The 22,588-nt window shown below is 47.0% G+C and overlaps 1 protein-coding gene across 2 annotated transcripts in view; it reads left to right on the forward strand.

Annotated features, from left to right (window-relative positions):
* Window positions 1–22,588, forward strand: part of DPYD (dihydropyrimidine dehydrogenase) — a 609,010-nt gene that overhangs the window by 377,166 nt on the left and 209,256 nt on the right. For both annotated transcript variants that reach the window (XM_068166235.1, XM_068166236.1), the window contains one exon: window positions 21,737–21,805. In XM_068166235.1, the coding sequence (XP_068022336.1) occupies window positions 21,737–21,805 (69 nt within the window). The remainder of the gene's footprint in view (window positions 1–21,736; window positions 21,806–22,588) is intronic.

Raw genomic sequence — 22,588 nt, forward strand, 5'->3', positions numbered from 1 at the left:
TGTTAAGGTTAAGCAGTCACTGCTAAACATGGAAAACTGAATGGCCAGCAGGACTCCAAAAGTAAAACTCTTTGTCTCTTCCTCCAGTATTAGTCTGGCATGTATAAATGCACATCCGTGTGAACACAGACATGCTAACAAATTACCACTGTGTGAGTGTGGTAACACTCTTGGGTGTGTTCGTGACTTGAAGCACCTGCAGCCTAATTCAAGCTCCTATGAGTTTCTTTCATTTTGGGTGCAGCACACTGGATTTTGTGTCTCATGAGGTTTCCAAGAGCTCTGAAGCAGTCGATTGCTGCTGACTCCTCACAGGTGCGCTGACTGCTGGCAGCTCACAAAGCAGCAGCCTGTTTATATGTCTAAACCTTGTGTGCCTATCTGGTGGGGATGCTATGTTCTTGTCATTGTCAAAGGGGAAATGTGACACAAAGTACTTATTTTCTGAACTCCTAAACCCAGGTAAATATTTTAACATTATCTGGGTCTGGCGTCTGCACCATAAAAGGGACTAAATCTATTGGAACAGAGGGGGACCACAATGAGGGGTCAGAGTGGCTGGAGAGCTGCCAAATACAGAGGGACCTGGGGGTGCTGATTGACAGCCACCTAAACATGAGCCAGCAGTGTGCCCAGGTGGCCAAGAAGGCCAATGGCATCCTGGCCTGCATTAGGAATAGTGTGGCCAGCAGGAGCAGGGAAGTCATTGTGCCCTTGTACTCTCCACTGGTTAGGCAATACCTTGAGTACTGTGTCCAGTTCTGGGTCCCTCAGTTTAAGAAGGACATCGAAACACTTGAGCGTGTCCAGAGAAGGGCAACAAGGCTGGGGAGAGGTCTTGAGCACAGCCCTGTGAGGAGAGGCTGAGGGAGCTGGGGTTGCTTAGCCTGGAGAAGAGGAGGCTCAGGGGAGACCTCATTGCCCTCTACAACTACTTGAAAGGTGGTTGTAGCCAGGAGGAAGTTGGTCTCTTCTCTCAAGCAACCAGCACCAGAACAAGAGGACACAGTCTCAAGCTGCACCAGGGGAAGTTTAGGCTGGAGATGAGGAGAAAGTTCTTCACTGAGAGAGTCATTCTTCATTAGAATGTGCTGCCCAGGGAGGTGGTGGAGTCACCATTCCTGGAGGTGTTCAAGAGGGGATTGGACGTGGCACTTGGTGCCATGGTCTAGTCATGAGGTCTGTGGTGACAGGTTGGACTTGATCTTTGAGGTCTCTTCCAACCTTGGTGATTCTGTGATTCTGTGGTGAACCAGGGGCTGGAACACCTCTGCTGTGAGGGTGGGATGAGGGAACTGGGGTTGTTCAGCCTAGAGAAGAGAAGACTCCAGGAGACCTCAGAGCTGTCTTCCAATAGCTGAAGGGATCCTAGAGGAAGGCTGCAGAAGGACTATGTACAAGAGTGTCCACCCACAGGACAAGGGCGAATGGATTTTAACTGAAGGAGAATATGTTTAGATAGAATCTGAGGAAGAAATTCTTCATTTTGGGGGTGGCAAGACTCTGGAATGGATTGTCCAGAGAGGTTGTTGATGGCCCCTCCCTGGAGGCCAGTCTGGATGGAGCCTTGAGTAATCTGGGCTAGTTGGAAGGTGTCCCTGCCCATGGCAGGGAGGTTGGGTTGGATGATCTCTAAGATTTCATCCAACCTAAGCTGTTCTATGATTCTATGGTTATTTCAAGAAGACCTAAATCCATCCTTTGTTATGAGCCAGGTAAGTTAAATGTAAACTCTGAGAAGATAACTGAGTACTTCTCTATCCTATTTCCTGCCCTGTCCCTCTCAGTCTCACATCTTCCAGGAGCAATGTGGTCATTGGGGTGTTTTTTTCTGATTTATTTTTACATTTCTCATCTTTTGTAAGCTCAGTGTTCCTAATCTACCCCAAGTTTTATTTTCTTCTTATTTCCTTTAACTGCTGTTGGTTTTTTCCTTTCCCCTTTCATATAAAATTCTAGTTAGGTTAATTGTTTCTGTCTATACAGGACAGCTAAGTAGGGCCTTAGGTTTGAACAAAGAAATATGTTGAAGTTCTGTTTCAGAATCTCAAGGTTTGTTTTCTTGCCATTTCCTTTAACTTTTATATCTTTGGCATAAAATTCTAGTTAGGTTAATTGTTTCTGTCTGTACACAACAGCTAAGTAAGGCCTTAGGTTTGTACAAAGAAATATATATTGCAGTTCTGTATCTGAATTTCAGGGTAGTGTTCCTAAAACCCTGCAGCTCTTTCAGTGTAGGAAGCATTCCTGGCCACCTAGCCATTGATGAGAGATCTACCCTCACATTAAAACATGGATACCCTTGCAGAATGTTTCATTTAAGCTAACTACAGCTGCATGAATTGTGTAGGCACCCCAAAGTCTTCCCTGTGAACAGTATGTGCATCTCAGAGCAAAGGGTGGGTATTAAAAATAGATGTAAGCCATATTTGCATTCTCTTAATGTTGCACTGTCGGCACCTCTCTGGCTCCCAGAAGGACTGCTCCCTTTGATTGTGCCAGAGGCATCCACATTTCACCTGATTTATTTGCAGTTTATCTTTTTGGGAGCACACATCCTCGCTCCTGGGTCACTGATAAAAATCTCTCTAAGGCTCAGTGGCAGTTGGTGCTCCATTTGAAAGCCTTGCACAGACAGTTCAGTGCATTCAGCAGGAGGCTGAGCGAGTCAGGTAACCATTTGGCTTTGAAAACTTCCAAATATTTAGTGAAAAGAATAAGGCCTCTTTCAGTTTCTCAGCATCTTCAGATAAGCTCCCCTAAAAGATGAAGAGGTGGGTGTAGCTGGCAATTGAGGAAGAAAGATTAGTCATGAGGTAGCTGCCAACTTCCAGCCCTTAATTTTGTGTCTTTGCTGCTGGAGTAAAGCCAAAAAATTACTTGGGTCATCAGACGTAACAGCTTGCTCCTTGAGTACATTATGAGGTCTGTCTATGAAAAACTAAAGCTACCCACTCATGAGATCTTGATCATATCTCAGATGGCAGCGCTACAGACCTGCCATCAGGAGGTTCAGTGCATGCTGGCACTATTGTGTGCTGAATTTTTGGCATAGCAGGGAGGTACCAGGGGATAACAGGAAGGATGTATAGGAAGAGATCAAGTTCAGGTTTTCACCTTCAATTCTTGCAGAAACTTCTGTGCCTGTCAGAAAGTGGAGTTTCTCTCTTTTTTTTTGTCATGTGGTGGGTTGAAAATTCCCCACCCCCAACATTAACTTTGCCAGACCAACTCAGTGGAAGCAAATGAAATCTGTATTTACAAGCCAGAACTACAACCTACAATGGAATGCAACAGTCTCAAGCTGTGTCAAGGGAGGATTAGGCTGGATGTGAAGAAGAAATTCTTCATAGAGAGAGTGATTGGCCCTTGGAATGGGCTGCCCAGGGAGGTGGTGGAGTCACCATCACTGGAGGTGTTTAGGAAGAGACTGGATGGGGTGCTTCGTGCCATGGTTTAGTTGATGAGGTGGTGTTGGATGATAGGTTGAAAGCAATGATCTTGAAGGTCTCTTCCAACCTGGTCTGGTCTGGTCTATTCTATTCTATTCTATTCTATTCTATTCTATTCTATTCTATTCTATTCTATTCTATTCTATTCTATTCTATTCCATTCCATTCCATTCCATTCCATTCCATTCCATTGCAATATGTACAAAATCTACATTTACAGGTATTTACAATTAACAAACCAAACAAGAACCCCCCTGGTCAAGAGACCAAGGAAGCTTCTCTCTGCCCCCCCACCCCCTGTCCAAAAGGGAGAAAGAACAGAGAAAGTAGCTGTTAGACTTAACCAAAACAATGCAGCCAAGGTCAAGCAGAAGCAGGGTTAGTATCTCTCCAGAGCAACGAAGCGAGAAGCGACGAGGAGCCCCTAAATAGTTTTGGTGCAACCAGCCTGATGGGAGATATCTCTCCAATGGAACTGTGTAGAATCATCTTTATTTCCCTTTTCACACCCCAGAGTGATTTATTTACATTTTCCTATTTTCTGCTCAAAATCAGGAGGAAGTTTTACACAGAGAGAGTGATTTCCCATTGGAATGGGCTGCCTGGGGAGGTGGTGGAGTCACCGTCACTGGAGGTGTTCAGGAGGAGACTTGATGGGGTGCTTGGTGCCATGGTTTAGTTGTTTAGGCGGTGTTGGATGATAGGTTGGACGTGGTGATCTTGAAGGTCTCTTCCAACCTGGTCTATTCTATTCTATTCTATTCTATTCTATTCTATTCTATTCTATTCTATTCTATTCTATTCTATTACAAAATACTAAAGGCACAGCCTTCAACTGCCACACTCTCCTTGTTAAGGGACTGCTTGAACATGATTTGCACTGCAGAAATATTTACATAAGAAACTCTTTGTTTGTTTGTTTGTTTGTTTGTTTCCCAAATGAGAATATTTTATTTTTCTTTAATTAAAGGTTTTTGTATGCAGCACAAATCACATTTCTCTTTTTTTTTTTATTTTTGGCCTAACCTCCTCATCGTTTCTTGTCCCTAAAATATGTTACTGGCAAGAAGCTATTGAGAAAAATGTCTTCACTGCAAGGTTGTTAAGCACTGGCACGGGCTGCCCAAGGAAGTGGCTGAGTCACCAGCTCTGGAGGTATTTAAATGAGGTGTAGGAGTGGTTAGTAACATGGTTTAGTGGTGGACTTGCCAGCCTTAGGTTAATGGTGGGACTCAATGATTTAGCCTGGAGAAGAGGAGGCTCAGGGGAGACCTTATTGCTCTCTACAACTACCTGAAGGGAGGTTGTAGCCAGGTGGGGGTTGGTCTCTTCTCCCAGGCAACCAGCACCAGAACAAGAGGACGCAGTCTCAAGCTTCACCAGGGGAAGTTTAGACTCGAGGTGAGGAGACAGTTCTTCATGGAGAGAGTTGTTAGCCATTGGAGGTGGTGGAGTCATTGTTCCTGAAGGTGTTCAAGAAAAGCTTGGATGTGGCACTTGGAGCCATGGTTTAGTAGTCATGAGGTGTTGGGCGACAGGTTGGGCTTGATGATCTTTGAGGTCTTTTCCAACCTTATTGATTCTATGATTCTATGATCTCTCACAAGAGCAAAACAGAGTCCTGGGGCTGTTCAGTCTGGAGAAAGCTGAGAGGGGATCTGATCAGTGTCTATCAATATCTGATGGGTGGGTGTCAGGACGAAGGGGCCAGGTGCCCAGTGATAAGACAGGGAACAACAGGTACAAGTGGAATGCAGGAGGTTCCACCTCAACATGAGGAGAAACGTCTTTGCTGTGAGAATGCTGGAACCCTGGAGCAGGCTGCCCAGAGAGGCTGTGGCGCCTCCTTCTCTGCAGATTTTCCAAACCCACCTGGATGTGTTCCTGTGTAACCTGCCCTGGGTGATCCTGCTTTGGCACGGGGTTTGGACTGGACGATCTCTGGAGGTCACTTCCAACCCCTAACATTCTGTGAGTGTGAATTTGCTGCTAGGTCATTTGAGAAGCACAAGAAGAATTTTTTTTTATAAGAACAGATACTGTTGTTACAGGTTTATCATTAAATGGGCCTGGGGCTCCATTAGTATGGGCCCAACGAGAAACAGCAGTCTTCCACTAGGTCAGGAGGGCTCTTGTTCTTTTGGAAAGGTGAAAGCTTGGCAGGAATTGATGAATGCCTGTGAGTGCACCTGGTATTTGGCTTTGTTGCAGTCTGAGGCTTCTGCATTGTGTGTGAGAAAGGCAGATGTCATGTAGTTGTGGAGATGGCCTTGCTGCTGGGCTGTGAGTCCGATCTGTCAATAAAAACTGAGTTTTATTAAAAAGCAGAGTTATATAAGCTTGGAGAGTGGCATAAAAAGTAGAAATGAAGATTGTGTTTGCTTCTGTATGTGATGAAGAGGGAGAACAAAATCTGAAGGTAGGTAACAAGGAAGAAAAATAAACATAAACACTCTGACCCTGCCAGATCACAGGAAGAGACAGTGGAGACAGCAATGAACTACGTTGTCCTTCCCAATTCGGGGGCCACTGGGGGATGAATGAAGGCAGGAACCCTGTTGCCATATAGCAATGAGACCCCAGAAATGTAGAGAGCAGAGAATCTCAGAAGTCTTCTCAGAAGTCCTTTATTGCTGCACTGTAGAATCCCCAACATTAGAGTCTCAGAGTGTCCTTAATAGCAGAAGTCCTGGAAGCCCTTAACAGACGAAGCAGCCAACAGAACTTCTGAGCATATCCCTAGCAGCATTCCTACACCAAAGCCCAAGCCAGAAGTAGCTAACTAACAGAAGCAAAAGTCCCTGGCAGCCCTAACTGCCCAAGCTGTTCCTAACCTGAGTCCCTAACCCAAGTAACTGTTGCTCAGAGTGTTTGTTTTTATACTCGTTGTTATCAATCCCTTCACCAGTAAAACCCAACCACATCTATCAGTTACAATATTTTCCCAATGAGAGGTGCCAGCATGTCAAGGAGGTGGCTTCTGCAGCATGTTCCAATCCAAGGGTGCCAAGGTGAGGCTGTTCTTGGCACCCATGGAATGTGATTGTTGTGCTCTAGGCAGCTAAGGAGTTGGTCAGCTGAGGAATCCTGTACTCTGCAGGCAGCCAGCAGCTGCCCTCACAACAGTGGCTGCAACAAACTAGATTTCAAAAAGGAGCAGGGATGATGGGTTGAAGATTACATGAGAAAATAGAAGGCATAAGGTAGAAATACAAGACAGATTTGAACAAACACCAGATTGAAGCAGATTCCTGTGCTTGAGGAAGGCTTGATAGGCTTGATATCAGAAATGATAAAGGTAGGTGACTCTCTGCTTGGTGCAAAGGGGTGAAGTGACCGTGGAGAGAAAGGGGTAAGAATAGTTGTTGATTCTGTGGATTTCGGCAGAGAGCCTTCCTAGGAAAATTCAAGTTGTCAGGAACCTCAGGAAGTGAGGTGAACTAGTCCAACCTTCTGCTCAAAGTAGATTGGTCATGAACTCAGAGCATTCAGAGAAAGTGACACTGACTTGGAGAAGATGCCCAAAGTCTAAGTGTCCTTCAAAAGAGTCATTCTAGTGTCTGAGGTGTCCAGTACCTGAAGGGGGCTACCAGAAGGCTGGAGAGAGACTGTTTGCAAAGTCCTGCTGAGACAGGATCACAGTATCACAGTATCACAGTATCACTTAGGTTGGAAAGGACCTCGAGGATCATCGAGTCCAACCTGACACCGCAGACCCCATGACTAGACCATGGCACCAAGTGCCACGTCCAATCTCCCCTTGAACGCCTCCAGGGTCGATGACTCAACCACCTCCCCGGGCAACCCATTCCAATGCCGAATGACTCGCTCGGTGAAGAACTTCCTCCTCACCTCGAGTCTGAACCTCCCCTGGCGCAGCTTGAGACTGTGTCCCCTTGTTCTGGTGCTGGTTGCCTGGGAGAAGAGGCCAACTCCCTCCTGGCTACAACCACCCTTCAGGTAGTTGTAGAGGGCAATAAGGTCACCCCTGAGCCTCCTCTTCTCCAGGCTAAACAATCCCAGCTCCCTCAGCCTCTCCTCATAGGGCTTGTGTTCAAGGCCTCTCCCCAGCCTTGTTGCCCTTCTCTGGACACGCTCAAGTGTCTCAATGTCCTTCTTAAACTGAGGAGCCCAGAACTGGACACAGTACTCAAGGTGCGGCCTAACCAGAGCAGAGTACAGGGGCACTATGACCTCCCTGCTCCTGCTGGCCACACTATTCCTAATGCAGGCCAGAATGCTATTGGCCCTCCTGGCCACCTGAGCACACTGCTGGCTCATATTCAGGTGGCTGTCGATCAGCACACCCAGGTCCCTCTCTGTCTGGGAGCTCTCCAGCCACTCCGACCCCAGCCTATAGCTCTGCATGGGATTGCCATAGCCAAAGTGCAGCACTCGGCACTTGGACTTGTTGAAAGCCATCCCATTGGACTCTGCCCATCTTTCCAGTCGGTCGAGGTCCCTCTGCAGAGCCTTTCTACCCTCTAATTGACTAACATCTGCCCCTAACTTTGTGTCATCTGCAAACTTGCTGATGACTGACTCTACCCCTTCATCCAGATCATCAACGAATATGTTGAAGAGGACAGGGCCCAGCACTGATCCCTGGGGGACACCACTGGTGACTGGCCTCCAGCTGGATGCGGCACCGTTCACGACCACTCTCTGGGCCCGGCCCTCCAGCCAGTTCCTAACCCAGCACAGAGTGTAGTGGTCCAATCCACAGGCTGACAGCTTAGTCAGCAGTTTGCTGTGGGGGACGGTGTCAAAGGCCTTGCTGAAGTCTAGGTAGACCACATCCACAGGCCTCCCCACATCCACCAGGCGGGTCACCTGATCATAGAAAGAGATCAGGTTGGAGAGGCAGGATCTGCCCTTCCTGAATCCATGTTGGCTGGACCTGAGCCCTTGGCCATCCTTCAGGTGCGCAGTTATTGCTGCCAGGATAATCTGCTCCATCACTTTCCCTGGCACTGAGGTCAGGCTGACTGGCCTGTAGTTTCCAGGTTCCTCCATCCGACCCTTCTTGTGGATGGGGACCACGTTGGCCAGTTTCCAGTCATCTGGGACCTCACCAGTGAGCCAGGACTGGAGGAAAATGATGGAGAGTGGCCTAGCTAGCACATCCGCCAGCTCTCTCAGCACCCTAGGATGGCTCCCATCTGGTCCCATGGACTTGTGGATATCCAAGTGGCTCAGCAGGTCCCGAACTAACTCCTCATGGATTTCCAGGGTATTACTCTGCTCCCCGACCCCAACGCCCAGCTCCGGAGACCACTCGTCCTGAACTCCTGCCTTGCTGTTAAACATTGAGGTAAAGAAGGTGTTCAGGACCTCAGCTTTATCCTCATCCTCAGTAACTGTGTTCCCCTCCAGGTCCACTAGGGAGTTCAGGTTCTTCCTGCCCTTCTTCTTATTGTTAATATATTTATAAAAATGCTTTTTATTATCTTTGACTGAGGTGGCCAGCTTCAGTTCCAGCTGGGCCTTTGCCTCCCTAATTTTATTCCTACATAATCTAACAGCTTCCCTGAACATACCTCGAGAAGCCTTCCCCTCCTTCCAAAGGTGATACAGCCTCCTCTTCCCCCTTAAATCCTCCAGGAGCTGCTTGCTCATCCAGGCTGGTCGCCTTCCCCGCCGGCTTGCCTTCCGGCACATGGGAACCGCCAATTCCTGTGCCTTCAAGAGCTCCTGTTTGAAGTAGGTCCAACCCTCCTGAACCCCTTGGTTCATGAGGGCTGGTACCCAGGGGACTTTGCAGACAAGTTTTTTAAATAGGCTGAAGTTCGCCCTTCGGAAGTCCAAGGTGGAGGTTCTGTTGGTGCTCCTCCCAATCTCCCTGCATATTGAAAACTTCACTATCTCGTGGTCACTGCACCCTAGGCAGCCTCCCACGATCACATCTCCCACCAGCCCTTCCCTATTGCAGAACAGCAGGTCAAGCAGAGCCTGTCCCCTGGTAGGCTCGCTTAACAGCTGTGTCAGGAAGCAGTCCTCCATTCGCTCCAGGAATCTTCTGGACTGCCTCCTCCCTGCTGAATTAAGTTCCCAGCAGATATCTGGGAGGTTGAAGTCACCAACAAGGACAAGATCAGATGATCTTGAGACAGCCTCCAGTTGCTTGTAGAACAACTCATCAGCCGCCTCATCCTGGTTGGGTGGTCTGTAACAGATTCCAATCAGGATGTCAGACTTGTTAGGTTGTCCTCTGATTTTGACCCACAGGCTCTCAACTACCTCATCTTCCACCACAAGTTGTGTGGCAGAGATTGACTCTCTAATATACAGAGCCACCCCTCCTCCTCTTCTCCCTCGCCTGTCCCTCCTAAAGAGCCTGTAACCCCCCATTGTAGCACTCCAATCGTGGGTGCTGTCCCACCAAGTTTCTGAGATGGCGACTACATCATAGTCGCCCTGATGGATTAGGACCTCCAACTCCTCTTGCTTGTTGCCCAGGCTGCGTGCATTGGTGTACATGCATCGCAGCTGGGTTCCTGACTTCTCAACTGACCCTACCTTGCGCCCTACTCTTACCTCTGCAGAGGGACCGATTGCCTCACCCACCCCCTTCAGACCTAGATTAAGATTGGATGTGAGAAACAAGTTCTGCACCATGAGGGTGGTGGAACACTGGAACAGGTTTCCCAAGGAGGTGATTGAGACTCTTCTCTGGAGATATTCAAGGTGAGGCTCAACAGGGCCCTGGGCAGCCTGGTCTAGTTGGGGATGTTCCTGCTGACTGTGGGGAGGTCAGACTGGATGATCTTTGGAGGTCCCTTCCAGACCATTCTATAATACTATGAAGAGAAAGACAAAGCTATCACAAGAAAATAATCAATCAATAGAAGAATGATTATTGTATTAATGTGTGTGTTATGGCTTTCTACCATCCTTTTATCCATGCTTTCCAGCAAGAAAACAACACAGAACAAATAAAAATTGTGAGTGATCCTCAGTGAAGTTCTGGTGGGGATGGATCCCACTAGTACCAATCCAGCTATTGAAAAGACCCTGTGTTCTTGTCCTTGAGCAGTTGTAGATGATCTCCTTTCATGAGGTGAACCTGGCCCATTAATCAGGCAGGTTTTGGAGTGTGAGGAAGCTTTCCTCTTTGTCAAGTCCAGTACCCAGACCAGGCAGGAAAGAATAGCATTAAGGGATAGGAAGGTGTCCCCCATGCAGCTGGAGTTTAAAGCCCTCAGCTAATTTCCTGAAGAAAGGCCTCATATCCTGTTCCCACACACCTCAGTGACCATACCCTCATCTATCAGATACCTTAACCTCAGAGCTCTTTGTGCAAAATCAGGCAAATTCTTCAGTGTTTTCCAATATATCACTGCAAGGATAATGGTGCACAGAGTGGGTGAGTTGTGGAGGCTGTACCAGGCTGACAGAATCAGTTTCTCCTCCCAAGTGTTGGTTTGGCACTAGCAATGTCACATGGGGAAGCAGATCACAGATCTCTGAAGTGTAAAAGGGAGGGGTTTTGCTCCATCCTCTCTGAGCTGCATTTTCCTCATCAGCTGGCACTGATATTGCCAATTTTCTTCAGCCTTCAAATCCGAGGAAGTGAATTAAAAGAAGCCCCAAGGATGATGGAAGAAGGGAAGATTTAGGCTGGACTTCTTGAGGGTGCAACAGGACAAAGTTGACCTGAGGAACTGCCTGAATGCAGCAGCTAGGGAACTCTAACAAAGTCATTCAGCATGCAGTTTGTCTCTTTATAACAAATTTCTTTTCCAATTGATTTGTTTTCTAATAAGCAGTTTTGCTGCTAAGTAGTAGGGCAAACATATCTGCATGTATCTAGAAGCAGTCAGGGAGACTTCAGCATTAAACGTCTATTTTGGGGAACTCATATTCTGTGAGGTCCTCTTCACTCTCTAGGAATGACCATGTCATAATTAAAGAGTGCCCTGAAGCATGAGAGGTGCAGGTGCATGAATCACAGAATCATGGAATGGGCTGGGGCTGGAAGGCACCTCCAAAGGTCATCCAGTCCAACCTCCCCACAGTCAGCAGGGACATCCCCAACAAGATCAGGCTGCCCAGAGCCCTGTCCAGCCTCATCTCGAATATCTCCAGGGATGGGGCCTCAACCACCTCCCTGGGCAACCTGTTCCAGTGTTTCACCACCCTCATAGTAAGGAACTTGTTACTAACATCCAATCTCAATCTGCTCTGCACTAGTTTGAAGCCATTGCCCCTCGTCCTGTTACTGCAGGCCTTTGCAAACAGTCTCCATCCTTCCTCTAGTCCCCTTCAGGTACTAGCAGGCTGCCATTAGGTCTCCCTGGAGCCTCCTCTTCTCTGGGCTGGATGAACACCTGCATCTCCCTCAGCCTGTCCTCGTAGCAGAGGTGCTCCAACACCCTGAACATTTTTGTGGCCCTCCTTTGGAGCCTCTCCATCATGTCCATGTCCTTCCTATATTGAGGGCTCCAGAGCTGGACACAGTACTGCAGGTGAGGTCCCACCAGAGCAGAGCAAAGTGTCAGAATCACCTCTCTGGATCTGCTGGCAACACATCTTTCGATGCAGCCGAGGCTGCCATTGGCCTTCTGTGCTGCAAGCTCACACTGCCTGCTCATGTCCAGCTTCTCACCCACCAGCACCCCCAAGTCCTTTTCCTCAGGGCTGCTTTCTGTCAGCTCCTCCCCCAGGCTGTATTGAGTCAGGATTGTTCTGGGCTGGGTGCAGGACCCTGCACTGGCTCTTGTTGGACCTCATGAGGTTCCTCTGGGCCCATGCATTATGTCAATGTGTTTGCAGCTTTAAATACTGATACCGTGTTACGGAGGAACATTTGTTTGTTTTTTCCCTGTCCATCCATTTTGCTTTCAGTCATATTCCAAGCTGACAGGGCTCTCATTACACTTTGTAGTGGAAAGTTAGCTTTTCATTACTCTGCATGTGAGATCTGTGCTTACACATTTACATGTAGGAGAAGGGCCAAAGGCATGTCAGCTCAGCTCCTGTCTTGCGACCGTGCTGAGTCTCATGTGGCAGAGGAGCAGTTACAACCCCAAGCTGCTCCCTTGCTTCCCTACAGCTGCAGCCAGCCCTAAAGAGCAATCTGTTTAGCTTCTTGCTGCTGTCAGAGCCATGGCATTTGATTATTGTACAAAGAAATGGGTTTGTTCATAACCCCTGGGTTTTGTGTGTCTGAGGACATTGGATCCTAACACCTCCAGGCCTCAATCTGAAGCTATAGCCCAGTGTGCTTCTCTTATTTTCATTTAGTATACCTTAAACGTTTTTCAAGTGCCAGTTAAAGAGGAAAACAATGGATGGTTAGAGACTGCTAAAATCATTTACCCCCCACTCCCTGATAAAAGAAGAGAGAAGGGAAGCAGACTCATAGGTCAGCAGTGTCAAGACATTCTGCATTGCTTGTCTTTATCATCATGCAGAATCTTTTTATTAAGGCAGCATAGAAAGAATAGATTTATGGACTGAAGGCACAATGTTTAATATGTCCATATCCATCTAGATTGACAGTTCCTACCTAGATGTATTTCCCAGGAGAGGCAGTGTTACTGGTGTCAGTGGATGGCATCATTTACTTCAATGTTCCATTATTAAATTGATAACAAGATAATTCCTCTGCTTCTCAGAGACATGACAGGGTTTACAATTGTTAACTTTCTTATTGCAAGGGATTTGATATGCTAGGTACTTTTTAATAAGGAGCTTATTTTTATTGCAGTTCTGCAACAAATAACAAAAATGCAGCAGCAGCAACAACAAAAAAGTACAGAGAAAGAGAAACCTGCTTAGGTCTAAAAGGCATCAAAATCAGGCTGCTGTCTAGAGGGTTATTGGTGATCCTGTTGGTTTTCAGTATTGCACATTTAAGTGTGTTTGTGGGGCTACAGAATGCTTGCTGCAGTCAAACTCTCATCTTGTGAATCACAGAATGTCCGAGGTTGGAAGGGACCTCCAGGAATCATCCAGTCCAACCTCCCTGCCAGAGCAGGGTCACCCAGGGTAGTCCACACAGGAATGCATCCAGAGAGGGCTTGAAAGTCTCTAGGGAAGGAGACTCCACAACCTCCCAGGGCAGCCCATTCCAATGGCTAACAACTCTCTCTGTGAAGAACTTTCTCCTCACCTCCAGCCTAAACTTCCTTTGGTGCAGCTTGAGACTGTGTCCTCTTGTTCTGGTGCTGGTTGCCTGGGAGAAGAGACCAACCCAAGCAGGTTAGATTGAACCCAAGAAGTTTAGATTGATAAAGAATAAATTTTGGGGGTCTTTGAAATCTGGTTCTGAATGCAGTCTTCAATCTCTGTATTCCCTCCATCCACACCAACGATCCCATTCCATATTTCTGCTTCCCAAAAGAGTGGCTGTTACAAAAGGAGTCCTTTGGCCTTCTGGAAAGCTCCTCTTGATTTTACAGCTTTTAGGGGAACAGTCTCTTAAAGATGATGTTAAGGACCTCCTTCCATTTCTTCAAGGGCTGTAGATGTGAAAAATAAAATCCTGGGAATTTTTGGCAGGTGGTTTTTTTTTTTTGCAACTATCACTAAAAAATATTCACAGGGCCAAAACTCATCCTGTTGATTTCTTTTAGAGCATTGCATTCATGAGGCATCCACACAGAGATAATGGAGGAGGAAAAAAAATACAACCCAACCAAACATGTGCAAGGGAAATAGATTCTAGCTTGAGCTTCCAGGGGATTATTATAAACAGGGAGGGGAAAAAAATCTTGTAAGGATTATGGGCAGTACCTTTGTCAGTGTCCTTTTGAGTAGAACAGCTTCTAATGCATTAGTTACAGAACTGTGTGGAATGCAGCTTTTTACTAGGGGCTTTAGCTGCAGTGTATTTGTCTTCTAATAGTGTCCTAAATGGTGCATTATATGCTGTCCTTTTGCCAGCTCTCCTCCCTCAACAGGAACAAAAAAAAGAAAGAAAGAAAAAGTTCTCCTTCCATGAAGGATCAGAAAATCCTCTACAGAGAAAGGGTGTTTGACATTACAAGTGTGTGCCTGGCCCTTTGTAGGTACGGGCAGAAATTGTCTACCACCTTGTGTAACATCAGGGCATAAAGACCTTGTCTAGTGACATCTGTCACAGCAATCATCAAAGAGGGAGCAGAGTCTGCAGGGCCAGCACACTGCTTGATGCAGGGCAGAGCAGACAGCATCTCTGCACAATAGGCAAAATAGGCAGTTGGGATGAAGGAGAGGAGAGAACAGCAGATACTGGCCACGCTTTTGATTGGGAATAAGGAGTGGACCAGGGATCCCACTGTGCTTCAGTCATGCTTGGTTTCACAGGCAGCCCTCAGTCAAGCAATGACAAAGCTGCAATTTAATCAGCCTTCACTTGCTGCTTGCTACACTTGAGCAGCAGCTTTGGTGTGAGATCTGTCAGGATCTACTTCTCCAAGCTGGGGAAGTGTGCTGTGGCCCTGCACTCACTGTTCAAACAGCTGTAGTGAAAGTCAGGTCAGGTTGCCACTGAAAATCTGTGGAGTCAAGAGGAAGACTGTGCTCTCCTGGCATGCTCCTGGGCTGGGACATTCACTGGGCTTCTAGGAGATACCAGCTGTTAGGGTCTGTTAAAGGGGCAGGGGTGGTAGTGGGGTCTGTGGCATCGCACACACTGAAGGTTAAAAGCATAGCATAAAATAAAACAGAAGAGGCTGAGAAGCAGAAAAGTCAGACAGTTTTTGTTCATTGCTCCTCAATAAAAACTCTCCTTTGTTATTCTTACTTCCTTCTTGCTGTTTTCTTTCTAAGTAATCATAGAATCACAGAAGCATAGAATCATAGAATGGTACAGGCTGGAAGGGACCTCCAAAGGTCATCCAGTCCGACCTCCCTGCAGTCAACAGGGACATCCCCAACTAGATCAGGTTGTCCAGCCTCACATTAAATATTTCCAGGGATGGGGCCTCAACCAATTCCCTGGGCAACCTGTTCCAGTGTTCCACCACCCTCATAATGCAGAACATGTTCCTAACATCCAATCTAAATCTGCTCTTCTCTAGTTTGAAGCCACTGCCCCTCGTCCTGTCACTGCAGGCCTTTGTGAGCAAGTCTCTCTCCAGCCTTCTTGTAGCTCCCTTCAGGTACTGGCAGGCTGCTCTTAGGTCTCTGTGGTTTACTCCATCCCCCCTAAGTCCTATCACTCCCTGACACCCTAAAAAGTCCCTCCCCAGCTTTCTTGTAGCCCCCTTCAGATACTGGAAGGCCACAATTAGGTCTCCTTGGAGCCTTCTCCAGACTGAACAGCCCCAACTCTTTCAGTCTGTCCTCATAGGAAAGGTGCTCCAGCCCTCTGATCATCCTTGTGGCCCTTCTCTGGACACCTTCCAGCACATCCATATCCCTCTTGTAATAGGGGCTCCAGAACTGGACACAGTACTCCAGGTGGGGCCTCACCAGAGTGGAGTAGAGTGGGAGAATCACCTGCTGGCTATGCTTCTCTTGCTGCAGCCCAGGCTCTGGTTGGCTTTCTGGGCTGCAGGTGCACACTGCTGGTTCATGTTGAGCTTCTTGTCCACCAGCACCCCAAGTCTCTCTCCTCAGGGCTGCTTTCCATCCAGTCCCTGTCCAGCCTGTATTTGTGCCTGGGATTGCCCTGACCCAGATGAAGGACCTTGCACTTGGTCTTGTTGAACCTCATGAGGTTGTCATGGGCTCACTTCTCCAGCCCAATCAGGTCCCTCTGGATGGATCCCTTCCTTCTAGAATCTCTACTGCATCACACAGCTTGGTGTGGTCAGCAATATTAAATAACCATGTTGGCTTAATTAACAGCCTTTTGGAACATCACAGATACTGTCCCTCCTCCTTTGTAGGCTCCCAGCAGAACTCTCAGATTTCATTACCCTGCACTTGGCATCACCTCACTCAGCCACATGCAAGTGTAGCTACCCACCCTTGCTGTCTTACAGATAACTTTCTCTGCTGGAAACTTCGGTTTGTTTCAAAGCTGAGTTGTGTGGATTTCTAATGTACTTTGGATTGTGACTGCAACTGTGAAAATGCTGATGGTGTTGTCAGTGTCTGAGTTGGGTTTGTTTGGCTTTTCTGGTTTTTTCTTCTTCTTTTTTGTTGTTTTTTTTTTTTGCTTGAGTTAGTTCATAAAAAGTGTGAATTTGACAAGATGCAGTTTCTAGCTAACTTCCAGTTCGTGCATATTTTAACTCATTTCTTAGTCTAAGTTTTTCCCCTATATATTTGCTTGAACTTACTTTTATTTTCTGAAACTGTGGGATTACTTCAAGTATCAGAGTCTTTTCAAAGAATTATAGAATCATAGAATGGTCCAGGCTGGAAGGGACCCTCCATAGGTCATCCAGTCCAACCTCCCTGCAGCCAGCAGAGACATCCCCAACTAGATCAGGCTGACCAGGGTCTCATTGAGCCTCACCTTGAATATCTCCAGGCAAGGGTCTTCAACCATCTCTCTGGGCAACCTGTTGCAGTGTTCATCACCCTCATGGTGCAGAACTTCTTCCTGGTATCCAATCTAAGTCTGCTCTGTGCTGAAGTCATTGTCCCTCATCCTCATAGTAAAGAACTTGATCCTCACATCCAATCTTAATCTGTTCTGCTCTAGTTTGAAGCCATTGTCCCTCATCCTGTCCCTGCAGGCCTTTGCAAACAATCTCTCCCTGTTCTTCTTGTAGCCCCCTTCATGTACTGGCAGGCTGCCATTAGGTCTCCCCAGAGCCTCCTGTTCTCCAGGGTGAACACCCCCAGCTCCCTCAGACTCTCCTCATAGCAGAGGTGCTCCAACCCCCTGATCATTTCCGTGGCCTTCTCTGGACCTTCTCCATCAAGTCCATGTTCTTCGTATACAATGAAATGCTTGGTCTTATATTTATGCCAGAGATGCACACAAATGTGTGCACCTGCAGGCAAGGCAGGCACTTCTTCAGATCTTCAGATGCTTTCCTTCTCAACAGCCTTCCACCTTGCAAACATCAGCCAGAAGGGTGGATGGGTAGGTGGTCTGCAGGTAGGTGGCTATTAGATTGATAGGTAGAGATTCCTCAGAGCAACACAATGGAAGTAATGGAAATAATGATGATGATAAGTGAGGTTGTCCTTTAGAGTGCACAGTTTATAATCTCACCATGTCTAATTTTCTCCTTAGCTGCCTTCCCTTGTAAAGTCTGTTTACCTCTGTTCTGAAGACAATTAATATCTCGGCCTTCTTACGGAGATAATTTGTGAGTTTACAGTTTCCATCCCATGTGTGCATTGAACAATTCTTCCACACCAGGTTCTGTCAGGATTTTGCCTCATCTGAATGAGTCATTAACCCTCAGCATTATGGGAAAGTCTGTCACTGGCAGTGACAGATTAAGCTCATTCCAGATATTAATGATGACAGTGAAGTTTCTTTGGAAAGCATGAAATATTAAAACCAAATTTCATCCTACCATTGAATCAAACTTCCCTGTGTTCCACCTAAGAGTGCCAAATAAACTGGAGTGTGATGTTTTTCTTTTCTCCTCATCTGGTGTTCCCTTTGAACACAGACTGAGCCAGTTGTGTGTTCTTAAGTTCTGTGATTCCTCTTTGCAGATTTAACCTTTTAGCTGCTGCAATACACATCTCTGCTCCTTGTTCTTGTCTCAGTTGGACTTGATGATCCCGAGGGTCACAGAACTGTAAGGGTTGGAAGAGACCTCAAGGATCATCCAGTTCCAAGCCTGCTGTCATGGGCAGGGACACCTCACACTACAGCAGGTTGCTCACAGCCACATCCAGCCTGGCCTTCAAAACCTCCAGGGATGAGGCTTCCACCACCTCCCTGGGCAACCTGTGCTAGTGTCTCACCACCCTCATGGGGAAGAACTTCTTCCTAATGTCTAATCTGAATCTTCCCTCCTGTAGTTTTGCTCCATCCCCCCCAGTCCTATCCCTACCTGACACCCTGAAAAGTCCCTCTCCAGCTTTCTTGTAGCCCCCTTCAGATACTGAAAGGCCACAATAAGGTCTCCTGGGAGCCTTCTCTTCTCCAGACTAAACAGCTCCAACTCCCTCAGCCTGTCCTCATAGGAGAGGAGCTTCAGCCCTCTTCTTATCATCGCGGCCCTTCTCTGGACACCTTCCAACCTGAATGTTTCTGTGGTTTTGTGTCATCCTTCTTAGAATGCCCCCACACAGGAGTTAGTAGGTGTAGTTCAAGAGTGTTCAAGGTGTTCAAGAAGGGATTGGATGTGGCGCTTGGTGCCATTGTTCAGTCATGAGGTCTGTGGTGACAGGTTGAACTTGATGATCTTTGAGGTCTCTTCCAACCTTGGTGATTTTGTGATTCTGTGAGTTCTCTGCCACCTCACTGCAAAGGTAGGGTCTGATGATCTTTGTCAGGTGCGGGACAAGTAATGTGGTTTTAGTCTTACATGGAAATTCACAGTTACTTGGATTGGACACTGACCAGAGGCGTGGTTAGCATTCTTCTACAGGAAACATCGCCCTTTGCAACTAGGAAAGGTGTGTCTCTAGTTGCCCTCCCAGAGGGATCCTCGGTGGTGGGTTCCAATTACCCCCCACAGCTAATTGGCAGAACATTAGCCCCAAAATAAAATTGCCAGTCCAGCTCAGTTTAGGATGGAAGCAAATGAAGCTCAATTTACAAGCAAACTAAACTGTAGAAATAAGAAATGCAATGAGCATGTGCAAAACAGACAGTGGATGTAAAATACAGAGATATTTACAATTTATAAACAACACAGAAACTCCTCAGAAGCCTCTGGACAGATCCAGGGAACCATTCACCTCCTCCCCCACTCCCTTCCTCCTTCTCTGTACCTCACACAGTAGTCAAACCAGAGATCCCCTGGCAAAGCCACAGGAGAGAGAGAGAGAGAAGTTGCAAGCAGAAGAGACAGAAGAAGAGGGAGAACTGTTTACACCTCTGCTCTCCATCCCCATTAGAAATCAAATTACTTCTATAGACTTAGCAACATGAGCCAGCAGTGTGCCCAGGTGACCAAGAAAGCCAATGGCATCCTGGCCTGGATCAGGAATAGTGTAGCCAGCAGGAGCAGGGAAGTCATTGTGCCCCTGTACTCAGCACTGGTTAGGCCACACCTTGAGTCCTGTGTCCAGTTCTGGGCCCCTCAATCAAGAAGGACATTGAGACTCTTGAACGTGTCCAGAGAAGGGCAACGAGGCTGGGGAGAGGCCTTGAGCACAGCCCTGTGAGGAGAGGCTGAGGGAGCCGGGGCTGTTTAGCCTGGAGAAGAGGAGGCTCAGGGGAGATCTTATTGCTGTCTACAACTACCTGAAGGGAGGTTGTAGCCAGGTGGGTTGGTCTCTTCTCCCAGGCAAGCAGTAACAGAACAAGAGGACACAGTCTCAAGGGAAGGTTTAGGCTTGAGGTGAGGAGAAAGTTCTTCTCAGAGAGTAATTGGCCCTTGTAATGTGCTGCCCAGGGAGGTGGTGGAGTCCCCGTCCCTGGAGGTATTTAAAAAAGGCTTGGATGTGGCACTTGGAGCCATGGCTTAGTTGTCATGAGGTGTTAGGTATTAGGTAATAGGTTGGACTTGATGATCTTTGAGTTTTCTTCAACCTGGTTGATTCTGTGATTATTTTCCTTTCACATCCAATGGTAATGCATTTTACTTTCAGTCTTTGCAGTCAGGATCTATGCTACATTTCCCCCTTCAGTCTCTAACAATCCTCTTAGAATTTGTTTTACCTGAAATCTTGAACCTGAATAAAAACATTAGAGGCACCAGCAGCTACAGGTAGAACTTGGTGCAGTGCAGTGAGGATGGAAGGCAATACACAGAAATAGCTTCTGGGCTACTGGGGCCACAGCTAGTGGGTAAGAAATGAAATCTGTACCACAGGGAAACAAAAGTTGTGCTGCTCTACCACCCCTCCCCACCACTGTAACCCACCCACCCCACCTACCCCACCCCCATCCTCATATTTTATCCACATCTGACGAGTTTCCTCCTAGTTGCCTCTACACAAAACAATCCTGGCTGCCTGTCACTGTCCTTGACTTTCACAGCATGAGGTTACAGGGGGATGAGTTTGCTGTATCCTGGCTTCCTGAAGCCAGCTGGAGCATTGTGTGTGTGCTGCCATGTTCCACTGGAAACTCTTGCCCTTACATACTTCTACAGAGCACTAAGTACACTAAGTACTTCTGGCATTGTGTAAATTGTGAATAATTTAATTCCTCTCACCTCAGTAGCTGTATGTTGGACAGCTTTTTGCTCTGCTTTGTGTCTAGGGCAGTCTTTGTTCTGCTTTATTGCATGATGAAGGGAGTGCAAAGAGGTGATGGAGTCACCATCACCAGAGGTGTTTAAAAAGAGACTGGATGAGGGACTTAGTGCCTTGGTTTAGTTGATTAGATGGTGTTGAGTGATAGGTTGGACTCGATGATCTCTGAAGTCTTTTCCAGTCTGGTTAATTCTACAATCTATATTCTGTTCTCTCATTCTCTGACTGGATCTGCTGGTTTTCCTTAATGGCTTATAAAGCAATGATAAAATAGATGATGTTGCTGATGTCTGGAGTCACAGACTGGGAGGTGATCTGCTAGAGAGCAGCCCTGTAGAGAGAAGGACCTGGAAGCCCTGGTGGACAACAAGTTCTGCATGGGTCAGCAATGTGCCCTGGTGGCCAAGAAGGCCAATGAGATCCTAGGGTGCATTAAGAGGACTGTGATGCAAGGAGGTTCTCGTCCCCCTCTACTCTGCCCTAGTGAGGCCCCACCAGGAATATTGCCTCCAGTTTTGGGCTCCCCAGTTCAGGAGGGACAGGGATCTGCTGGAGAGAGTCCAAGGGAGGGCTACAAGGATGGTGAAGGGACTGGAGCACTGCCTGATGAGGAGAGGCTGAGAGCCCTGGAACTGTTTAGTCTGGAGAAGTCTGAGAGGGGATCTGATCAATGTCTATCAATATCTGAGGGCTGGGTGTCAGGAAGGAAGGGATGGGGGCAGCCTCTGCTCACTTGTGACATGGGATAGGACAAGGGGCAATGGATATAAACTGCAGGACAGAAGGTTCCACCTCAACATGAGGAGGAACTTCTTCTCTGTGAGGGTCAGAGAGCACTGGAACAGGCTCCCCAGAAAGATTGTGGAGTCTCCTTCTCTGGAGACTTTCCATCCCTGTCTGGATGTGTGACCTGTGCTGGATTCTCTGGTCCTGCTCTGGCAGGGGGGTTGGACTGGAAGATCCCTGGAGGTCCCTTCCAACCCCTAGCATCCTGCGATCATGTAAACTATTATAATACAGTCTGCTACCGTGGCTTAAAGTGATTGCATCTCTATTCTTTTCAGATTCTGATTGCCAGCATCATGTGCACCTATAACCGGGAGGACTGGGCTGAACTGGCCAAAATGGCTGAGGTAATGCTGTCCAAAATGGTTTTCTGCTTCTTTGCTTTGGTTTTTGGTTGGTTGGGTTTTGTCTGTTTCAGGTTTGTTGGGAGGCTGGGGAATTTTTTTTTGTTTTCTTGTTTTGGTTTTTTTTTTGGTTGGTTGACCTTTGGTTTGGTTTGGTTTGGTTTGGTTTGGTTTGGTTTGGTTTGGTTTGGTTTGGTTTGGTTTGGTTTGGTTTGGATGGTGGCTGGTTTTTTTTATCTCCTTAAAAGCAAGCTCTGCCATAGGGAAATTCTTGAGAGGAATAGATTCAAAATGAAAAACGAGACTGTAAAGCATGTCCATTACAGTTTGGTTATTCTGTGTTTTCATTACCATGATGGAAATGTAAATTCAAAGGGTATCTGTTCCATAGAAATGGTCTCCTGGAGTTTGAAGCAGTACCTTGGAAGCCTTTAGTCTTGGAATCTATATACTTTGTATTTGCATTTTAAGCGAAGTGTAGATTGTGACGGATGCCCTGATAGAATTTAATTCTGTCTTTGAGAGCCTAAGTTGATCTTACCTTGCCTACAGGCACGCTGCTTTGACAGCACCAGAAGAAATCTTGAATATAAAACTCTTGAATATTTAAAGTATAAAAGGCACATTTAATGCTCTTCTAGTTTTAATACAGACTTCCAAACGTGATAGCAGAGAAAGCCAGCGTGGATGATAGCAGTCAGCAGCCTCCCTAGAACGTGAATTCTATCTTACACAAGTGCAAACAGATTGTGCACCTGAAAGTTGGATTCCATTTGAAGGGGGGTG

This window comes from Melanerpes formicivorus, unplaced genomic scaffold, assembly GCF_026170545.1.
Source record: "Melanerpes formicivorus ecotype bairdi unplaced genomic scaffold, bMelFor1.0.p_v2 SCAF_99, whole genome shotgun sequence".
Classification (NCBI taxonomy): domain Eukaryota; kingdom Metazoa; phylum Chordata; class Aves; order Piciformes; family Picidae; genus Melanerpes; species Melanerpes formicivorus.